Source organism: Colobus angolensis, unplaced genomic scaffold, assembly GCF_000951035.1.
Source record: "Colobus angolensis palliatus isolate OR3802 unplaced genomic scaffold, Cang.pa_1.0 Scaffold25, whole genome shotgun sequence".
Taxonomy (NCBI): Eukaryota; Metazoa; Chordata; class Mammalia; order Primates; family Cercopithecidae; genus Colobus; species Colobus angolensis.
The window spans coordinates 897,396-907,992 of NW_012115710.1; the positions used below are offsets into that span (position 1 = coordinate 897,396).

The 10,597-nt window shown below is 44.0% G+C and overlaps 1 protein-coding gene across 4 annotated transcripts in view; it reads left to right on the forward strand.

Moving 5' to 3' along the window:
- Nucleotides 1-5,714, forward strand: part of ZNF160 (zinc finger protein 160) — a 36,666-nt gene extending 30,952 nt beyond the window's left edge. For all 4 annotated transcript variants that reach the window (XM_011946179.1, XM_011946180.1, XM_011946178.1 and 1 more), the window contains one exon: nt 1,393-5,714. In XM_011946179.1, the coding sequence (XP_011801569.1) occupies nt 1,393-3,578 (2,186 nt within the window). In that variant the 3' untranslated portion in view covers nt 3,579-5,714. The remainder of the gene's footprint in view (nt 1-1,392) is intronic.
- Nucleotides 5,715-10,597: the final 4,883 nt, after the last annotated feature.

Here is a 10,597-nt window from a genome sequence, read left to right on the forward strand (position 1 = left end):
GATCTCCTGACCTCGTGATCCACCGTCTTGGCCTCCCAAAGTGCTGGGATTACAGGCTTGAGCCACCGCGCCCGGCCTTCTTTTTTTTTTTTGATGAGACGGAGTTTTAGTCTTATTGCCCAGGCTGGAGTGCAATGGTGCAATCTTTGCTCACCACAACCTCCACCTCCTGAGTTCAAGCAGTTCTCCTCCTCAGCTTCCCAAGTTGCTGAGATTACAGGTGCCCACTACCATGCCCAGCCAATTGTTTATATTTTTAGCAGAGACAGAGTTTCGCCATGTTGATCAGGCTGGTCTCGAACTCCTGACCTAAGGTGATCCACTTGCCTCGGCCTCCCAAAGTGTTGGGATTACAGGCATGAGCCACTGCGCCCGGCAGCCTCGGCCTCTTGAATATCCAGAACTTCAAGCACATGCCAGCATGCCATACTGATTTATTTATTTATTTATTTTTTGACGGAGTCTCGCTTTGTCACCCCTGTTGGAGTGCAGGGGTACAATCTCGGCTCACTGCAACCTCCAACCTCCCAGGTTCAGGCGATTCTGCCTCAGCCTCCTGAGACTCTGAGACTACAGGTGCATGCCCCCACGCCTGACTAATTTTTGTATTTTTAGTAGAGATGGGGTTTCACCATGTTTGCCAAGCTGGTCTCAATCTCCTGATCTCATGATCCATCCTCCTCAGCCTCCCAAAGTGCTGGGATTACAGGCATCAGTCACTGCGCCTGGCCTAATTTTTAAATTATTTTGTTTTTGTAGAGATGGGGTCTTGTTATGTTGCGCAGACTGGTCTCAAACTCGTGGCCTCCTGTGATCCTCCTACCTTAGGCTCCGAAAGCATTGGGATTACGGGCATGAGCCACAACACCCAGCCCTTCCCAAATATTTGAATTACGTGTAACTGCATTTTCTTTGTTAAAAAATACTGCTTTTGGCTGGGGGTGGTGACTCATGCCTGTAATTCCATCACTTTGGGAGGCCGAGGCAGGTGGCTCACGAGGTCAGGAGATCGAGACCATCCTGGCTAACATGGTGAAACCCTGTCTCTACTAAAAGTACAAAAACAAAATTAGCCGGGCATGGTGGTGGGCGCCTGTAGTCCCAGCTACTCAGGAGGCTGAGGCAGGAGAATGGCGTGAACCCGGGAGGTGGAGCTTGCAGTGAGCCAAGATTGCACCACTGCACTCCAGCCTGGGCGACAGAGCGAGACTCTGTCTCAAAAAAAAAAAAAAAAAAAAATACTACATTTTTGTTCCTAAAAATTGAAATTCACGGTTCTGAAGTTCCAAAGCCTGTTCAATATAAGTATTACTTTTGGTGGAATATGTTTTCAATGTGAAATACTTATTTACCGTAATTAATTGAAAATGTGTGCTTCTTTATGTCTTACAGATATCCCTCCTAAATGTACAACCAAGGATTTGCTACCGAAAGAGAAGAGCAGTACAGAAGCCGTATTCCACACAGTGATGTTGGAAAGACACGAAAGCCCTGACATTGAAGACTTTTCCTTCAAGGAACTTCAGAAAAATATGCATGACTTTGAGTGTCAATGGAGAGATGACACAGGAAATTACAAGGGAGTGCTTATGACCCAGAAAGAACGTAAAAGAGCTCAACGCGACAGAAGAGACATAGAAAACAAGCTTATTAACAATCAGCTTGGAGTGAGCTTTCATTCGCATCTGCCTGAACTGCAGCTATTTCAAGGTGAAGGGAAAATGTATGAATGTAAGCAAGTTGAGAAGTCTACGAACAATGGTTCCTCAGTGTCACCACTTCAACAAATTCCTTCTAGTGTCCAAACCCACAGGTCTAAAAAATATCATGAACTTAACCATTTTTCATTACTCACACAAAGACGAAAAGCAAACAGTTGTGGAAAACCTTACAAATGTAATGAATGTGGCAAGGCGTTCACTCAGAATTCAAACCTTACGAGTCATAGGAGAATTCATAGTGGAGAGAAGCCTTACAAATGCAGTGAGTGTGGCAAAACCTTTACTGTTCGTTCAAACCTAACTATCCATCAGGTCATCCATACTGGAGAGAAACCTTACAAATGTCATGAGTGTGGCAAAGTCTTCAGGCACAATTCATACCTTGCAACTCATCGGCGAATTCATACTGGAGAGAAACCTTACAAGTGTAATGAGTGTGGAAAAGCCTTTAGAGGACATTCAAACCTAACTACACATCAGTTAATTCATACTGGAGAAAAACCGTTCAAATGTAATGAATGTGGCAAGCTCTTCACTCAAAATTCACACCTTATAAGTCATTGGAGAATTCACACTGGAGAGAAACCTTACAAGTGCAATGAGTGCGGCAAAGCCTTTAGTGTTCGTTCAAGCCTAGCTATCCATCAGACAATCCACACTGGAGAAAAACCTTACAAATGTAATGAATGTGGCAAAGTCTTTAGGTACAATTCGTACCTCGGAAGGCATCGGAGGGTTCATACTGGTGAGAAACCTTACAAGTGTAATGAATGTGGCAAAGCCTTTAGTATGCATTCAAACCTAGCCACCCATCAGGTCATCCATACTGGAACAAAACCTTTCAAATGCAATGAATGCAGCAAGGTTTTCACTCAAAATTCACAACTTGCAAATCATCGAAGAATTCATACTGGAGAGAAACCTTACAAGTGTAATGAGTGTGGGAAGGCCTTCAGTGTCCGTTCAAGTCTGACTACCCATCAGGCAATCCACTCTGGAGAGAAACCTTACAAATGTATTGAATGTGGCAAGAGCTTCACTCAAAAATCACACCTTAGAAGTCATCGGGGAATTCATTCCGGAGAGAAACCTTACAAGTGTAATGAATGTGGTAAAGTCTTCGCTCAAACGTCACAACTTGCAAGGCACTGGAGAGTTCATACTGGAGAAAAACCTTACAAGTGTAATGACTGTGGCAGAGCCTTTAGTGATCGTTCAAGCCTAACTTTTCATCAGGCAATACATACTGGAGAGAAACCTTACAAATGTCATGAATGCGGCAAGGTTTTTAGGCACAATTCATACCTTGCAACTCATCGGCGAATTCATACTGGAGAGAAACCTTACAAATGTAATGAGTGTGGCAAAGCCTTTAGTATGCATTCAAACCTAACTACCCATAAGGTCATCCACACTGGAGAGAAGCCTTACAAATGTAATGAATGTGGCAAGGTCTTCACTCAAAATTCACACCTTGCAAATCATCAAAGGACTCACACCGGAGAGAAACCTTACCGATGCAATGAGTGTGGGAAAGCCTTCAGTGTTCGTTCAAGCCTAACCACCCATCAGGCAATCCATACTGGGAAAAAACCTTACAAATGTAACGAATGTGGCAAGGTCTTTACTCAAAATGCGCACCTGGCAAATCACCGAAGAATTCATACTGGAGAGAAACCTTACAGGTGTACAGAGTGTGGGAAAGCCTTTAGGGTAAGGTCAAGTCTAACTACCCATATGGCAATCCACACTGGAGAAAAACGTTACAAATGTAATGAATGTGGCAAGGTCTTCAGGCAGAGTTCAAATCTTGCAAGTCATCACAGAATGCATACCGGAGAGAAACCTTACAAATGAGTGTGGTGAGGTCATTAGGTACAATTCACTCTTTTCACATCAGTTAATTCATTCTTGACAGAATCCTTACAAATGCAGTGACAGTGGCTAATCCCTCATGGGTTGAAGCATTAATAGATATGAGAGGCCGTAAGCAAGAGACATCATGTAAACGTGTGGCAGAGAGTTTATCCAGGCCTCGCAGGTTACTAGGCATCAAAATTTATATCTTTGATGAAACCAAACAAATGTAATATGCATCCTGAGGCCATTACCCAGTGACTGACGGTGAGTGAGGATTCCTATGAGGAATAACAGTCTCTGGTTTCCCTGTTTGCCTTTGATATTATACACTGTAGAATACTCACCAGTCCAAATATACTAAAAATTATATATTTTTAACTCATATATGAAAAGATTGCCGGATATTTGTAGGCAGTCAGTTACCTTCACCTTATGAAATGTTTTATTGAGTTATTTAAGGTTTTTTGGAAAGCCTACTATTGAGTTTCAATGTGAACTCTGAAATCTGTTATTGTGCATCCTTATACACCTTCCATGGTGGTTTCTTGGAAAGATCATTGGGATGGAATGATTATCAATTGGGTGAAGATCATTAATTAGGTGAAGGATTATTTCTATCCAATTTGTGAAGAAGGAGGACTTTGCTTTTAAAATCAAGTATTGTCGGAATTAGCATTTGGGAGTGGCGAAAAACAATGTAAAACCATGATGTCACTCACCATTCTGATAATGTTCAGGCTGCCTTTCTCCTACCAGGAGAGTACTGGGGCTTAGAAGAAAGAAATGGTCTATCAACCGAACATGAAATGGAGCAGGCCAAGACCCTAGGACATTGGGATTTTTGTGGGAGGAGAGTAATAGGTAATTAGACACTGATTGTGTGGTAGAAATACTGCAGGGGAAAAGGTTGCCCCCTTATCCATTAAAGAGCAATACCTGTTTAGCAAAGAGTGATGAAAAATTGATCTTGTTTTTGAAATTGAAGAGAGAGGCCAGGTGCAGTGGCTCACACCTGTAATCCCAGCACTTTGGGAGGCTGAGGCAGGTGGATCACCCGAGGTCAGGAGTTTAAGACCAGCCTGACCAACATGGAGAAACCCCATCTCTACTAAAAATACAAAATTAGCTGGGCATGTTGGCAGGTGCCTGTAATCCCAGCTACTTGGGAGGCTGAGGCAGGAGAATCACTTGAACCCGGGAGGCAGAGGTTGCGGCGAGCCAAGATCATGCCATTGCACTCCAGCCTGGGCAACAAGAACAAAACTCCATCCAAAAAAGAAAGAAATTGAAGAGAGAGTAGTTGTCAGAGTGAAGAGTTTAATCAACAGAAGTAGAGTAACATATTCTTTAGTAGAACTCACATTATCTGCTTAAAGCACACTTTGCTAATGTTTTATTCAGAATGTATCATAGATATAATGTTTTAACTAATAAAATAGAATGGTTTTTCTCTATGAATGAATCACATCCTTTCTGCCAGCATAGTTTTATCCTGCCTCAGTAGAATACTTCGTAACATAATAACGATGCACCACTAGGCTCTTAAAGGATCAAGAACATTTTGTTTCATGGTGAAATCAAATAACACAGTTTTGGAAACCTGTAACCACATTTTGCGCTTGAATTATGTGCCCCACACTGTGGCTTAGGATACTTTCGGGGGTATAACGAAAATCGTACTGAAAGTTAATTTCACATTCTTACGCCCCACAGTCGTCATTGCCATTGATGCATATGCACCATATTATGTTTCCACATCAGTTTCTTGTGTACCGAGTAAGACCTATGCTCTGCATCTTGGTTTCCATGAAGTGAAAATACATAGTAAGAAGATGGGAAATATAAATTAGGCCAGGCATGGTGGCTCACGCCTGTCATCCTAGCACTTTGGGAGGCCAAGGCAAGCAGATCACCTGAGGTCAGGAGAAACCAGCCTGGCCAGCATGGTGAAACCCCATCTCTACTAAAAATACAAAATTAGCTGGGCTTAGTGGTGCATGCCTGTAGTCCCAGCTATTTGGGAGGCTGAGGCAGGAGAATTGCTTGAACTCGGGAAGTGGAAGTTGCAGTGAGCTGAGATCATGCCATTACACTCCAGCCTGGGCACCAAGAGCGAAACTCGGTCTCAAAAAAAAAAAAATTTTAAAAAGTTGGCCAGGCATGGTGGCTCATGCCTGTAATGCCAGCAGTTTGGGAGGCTGAGGCGGGTAGATTACTTCAGTCAGGAGTTCAAAACCAAACTGGCCAACATGGTGAAACCCCGTCTCTACTAAAAATACAAAAACATTAGTCAGATGTGGTGGTGCATGCCTGTAAATCCCAGCTACTTGGCAGGAGAATGGCTTGAACCCAGGAGGCAGAGGCTGCAGTGAGCTGAGATCATGCCACCGCACTCCAGCCTGGGCAACAAGAGCAAAACTGTCTCAAAAAAAGAAAAGTGGAGAATAAAGATAAAACCTCCTTCGTGATGTTCTTGGAATATTGATATAATTTGAAAAGATTAATGTTCGTGAGTTTCCTCTTAAGAGTGAGTATAGAAAATGAGAGTTTTATTTTGTTCTGGTAGATAAACTAGGAACATGTATGTTTGCTTATCACACACAGGCATGACTCTCCCATAACCTGTTGAGTATGTTTACTTAATATTCAACATACTGCTATTCAGCATAAATTCCTGCGGCAGCTTTCCTCCTCTGAACTACCTGTGTTGCTTCTGGTAGAGACCATGCTTCCCAGCCTGCCAGATGACTAGCCTGCAGGCTGCAACCCTTTGTAAGAAACAAAGGTCTCCTTGCTAAAATTAGACATTTTTTGACCTTTTTGGTCAATGCTGTTAAGGGTTTCTTGGTGGACACTCTGCAGCATCCTGAAGCAATGTGGCACATCATTGTGAGAGCGCCAAGTATACTGTTTGCTCAGGTCTCTCTTCTTGCTATAAAACCATCGCTTCTGTTCCCATGATAACACAGTCCATTAATCTGTGCACGGATTGATCCATTCATGACAGCAGAGCTCTCATGATCCAGTGACCTCTTAAAGGCTCCACCTCTCAATGTGGCCGCACCGGGGATCAAGTTTCCGAATGAGTTTTGTTGGGGATATTCAAACCAGAGGAGTATTGTATTTTATTTTCAGTTTCCATGTATTACTTGCTAGTATATAGCAATAAAGTAGTTTTTGTATGTTAATTTCGTAGTCCATTTCCTTAAAATCTCATTCTCCAGATTTTTTAGATTTCTTAGGGTTTTCTACATAAACTGTTCTATTAATTTCCCATTGCTGCTGTAACAATTACCACAAAGTGAGTGGCTTAAAACAACACAAATTTCGGCCGGGCGCGGTGGCTCACGCCTATAATCCCAGCACTTTGGGAGGCCGAGGCAGGTGGATCATGAGGTCAGGAGTTTGAGACCAGCCTGGCCAAGATGGTGAAACCCCATCTCTGCTAAAACTACAAAAAAGCCAGACATGGTGGCATATGCCTGTAATTCCAGCTACTCGGGAGGCTGAGGCAGGAGAATTGCTTGAGGCGGAGGTTGCAGTGAGCCAGGATCGTGCCAACGCACTCTAGTCTGGGCGACAGAGCAAGACTCCGTCTCAAAAACAAAACAAAAAAAAAACCCCACAAATTTATGCTGTTAATGTGTGGTGGTCAGAAGTCAAAACAGGTTTACAGAACTATGATCCTTCTTGAATCTCTAGGGGAGAGTTGATTTCTTTACCCCTGCTAGGTTCCAGAGGCCACTTAGATCCTTTACCTCATGGTCTACATCCCTCCGTTTTCACAGTCAGAAGGTAGTGTCATAAAACCTCCTTGTGTCTTTGCTATGCAAGCATTGCCAATTCTCTGTGATTCTAAGTCCACCTGTATTTTTCCTATATGGACTCTTGTGATGATGTTGCTTTAACCAGATAGTCCTGGATATTCTGCCACCTCAAGGTCCTCAGCCAGATGACATGCAAACTCTGCTTTGAGAAACCATGTAATATAGGGTATAGGGCTATTGATATGGAAATCCTTTGTATGTGTATCTTTGGGGGTGGGGGTCATTAGCTTTCCACAACCATCACATCGTGTACACTATTATGCTTTCCTTTTTGGTCTCATTTTTAAAATTTCATTTATTAGTAGTATTCTTTTCTAGATGGGGTCTTGCTTTAGTTACCCAGGCTGGAGTGAGGTGGTGCAGTCAGAGCTTACTGCAGTCTTGAACACTTGGGCTTAAGGGATCCTCCTGCCTCAGCCTTCCAAAGTGGTTAAATTACAGGCATGAGCCACCTCGCCCAGCCACCAGCCAATTTTCAGGGTTTTTTTGTAGAGATGGGGTCTCCCCATCTTGCCCAGGCTGGTCTCAAATTCCTGGACTCAATCAATCCTCCTGCCTCAGCCTCCCAAAGTGCTGGGATTACAGACGTGAGCCACTACCCTCAGCCAAGAATTGCCAACACTATGTGGAATAAAAGTGGTAGGAGTGTACATCTTTGCCTTGTCCCCAACCTTGGGAAGGAATCTCACTTTTTGACCATGATGTATGATGTTTGCTGTAAGGTTTTGTAGGTACCCTATCGAGGAAGTTTTCCAACATACTGTTTTCCATAGTGGGTGTGCCATTGTACATTCTCACCGCCAAGCATAGGAGGATTACAAACTCTGTTGCCTGTGAAGTAGGTTCACTTCGCACTGGTTACCAAATGTCTGACTCCAGTGAGACAGAACCCATGCACACAAGTTCAAAAAAGTGAGTTTACTACTGACAGGCAACAAGGGGCAGTAGAAGCCTAGGATTGATTCATTGCAAGCTGGTCCCCCAAGGCTCAGGAAAACTGCTTGGGGAAGATGGAATCTTATCTACTGGTGTCCCACCGGCACTGATGCTGAGGGACCCCAGGGAGCACCCACCCTAGGTTTTATGGCACATGGCCTCGTGATGAGCCGCCCTAAAGCACTGAAGGATAGCCTGTTCTTTGAAAGGGGGGCAGGGGGCTCTGGAATGGAGCCCAGGCTGCTTTGGCCAGTTTCTTCATATTTCAGGGTATTACCTTCCCAATACATTCTGAAGTTATTCTTGAGAACTACAAGCGAGGAAGGAGAGAAAAATAATTTAAGTTTGTTCCTTTAATGTATACATCCCACGGTACCTTACTTCTACAAAACCAAAAGACAGCTCAGGAAGCCTTAACAAATTTGCTGTCTTCACATCTCCTGTTGGAACTTTCAAGTGCTCATTAACAATATCAAGTTAATTAAGAAGAGAATGGGTGGGGGAAAATAGTGGAGATTCAAAGGACTTCTCTCATGAAGGTGGACATTTTAAAACGGTCATTAAGAAAAAAGGTGAATAAAGCAAGCATTCATGAGCTGGGTATGGTGACTCACACCTGTAATCCCAGCACTTGGGGAGGCCGAGGCGGGTGGACCCCTTAGGGTCAGGAGTTCGAGACCAGCTTGGCCTACATGGTGAAACCCCATCTCTACTAAAAATACAGAACAATTAGCTGGGTGTGGTGGTGCACGCCTATAATCACAGCTACTCTGGAGGCTGAGGCAGGAGAATGGCTTGAACATGGAAGGGGGAGGTTGCAGTGAGCCGAGATCATGCCACTAAACTCCTCCAGCCTGGGTAATGGAGCGAGACTCTGTCTCATGGCTGTCCTCCTAGCAGAGTGGAAATCTTTAGATGGTAGTTGAGAAATGGGATGACCAGCCTGGGCAATATGGTGAAACCCAGGCTTTACAAAAAATACAAAAATTAGGTGTGGTGGTGCACGTTTATGGTCCCAGCTAACTCGGGAGGCCAGGATGGGAGGATCACTTGAGCCCAGAAGGTCGAGGCTGCAGTGAGCAGTGATTGAACCACTGCACTCCAGCCAAAAAAAAAAAAAAAAAAAAAAAAAAAAAAAAAAAAAGGGATGAGTGAAATGGAAATGGAAATTGATGGAGTTGAAACAAAGGTCTTAATACAACAGTTTCAAAGATTGGATGGACCAAAGGAGCCCCTGTTGTCCTTCAGCATTAAAGGGTTCCACACAAGTCTGCATGGCTCATGAGTCATGAAAACATGATGAGATATGGTGGTGGATGTGGCCTGCAGGGGCCATTACCAATGCATGCAGTTTGGCTAATTAGGCAAAATGTCTGTGACTAGTCTTAGTCAAGAATGGCCTTCCACTGGCTGAATGGCCATTCACTGGGTCAAAGAATGGCCATCCACTGGGCTGAAGCCCAGTAGACCCTGTGTGTTTATTGTTTTGCAGAGACATCAGTAAACCATGCCATATACTTGGTGGGCATATATGTGAACCTTGGGTCCCAGGTAGCCACAAGAGGAGCCAAAGGATCCCTTAAGGATGGTTTGACCCCTTCTTGTAAGCTACCCATTTGTTCATGCAGTACACTGGTCCCTTGAGGTTCTGCTGTGACTCGTCTTGAATTTGCCATTCCATTTTATAGTTGAGCACTACCGAGCCTGTCCAATTTTATTGGTAAGGTTTGTGAGCACCCGAGTGAGAATGGGCAGTTCATGTTACAGGGTAACACAGAACTCCGGCTGTAAGATGCACTGTTCCCACCAGTGTCCAACAGCAAGCAAGCAGTTACCATTGAAGAGGTATATATGTGGTGGGTATCTCAGGTAACTTGCATCTCCAAAACCCAAGGAGGTTGGTTCAGGCACTGTGTTTTCAGGCATTAAGTAGCCAGGGGTGTGGCCCAGCAAAAACAGGGAAGGGGGTGATGGAGTGTCTCCTAGGTAGCTTGCTCCCAGGAGGTAGGGAGCTGCAGTAGCTCGGTTGGGAAATGGTGGACAGGTGTGAGCTACTGCACCTGGTCTACATGAGCTATTTTTTCTTCCTCTTTTTTTCTTTTTTTGTTGTTTTTTGGTATTTGTTTTTTTTTGGTAGCGATGGGGTTTCATCATGTTGCCCAGGCTGGTCTTGAACTCCTGAGCTCAAGCAGTCCATCTGCCTTGGCCTCCCAAATTGCCGGGATTACAAGCATGAGCCACCATACCCAGCCA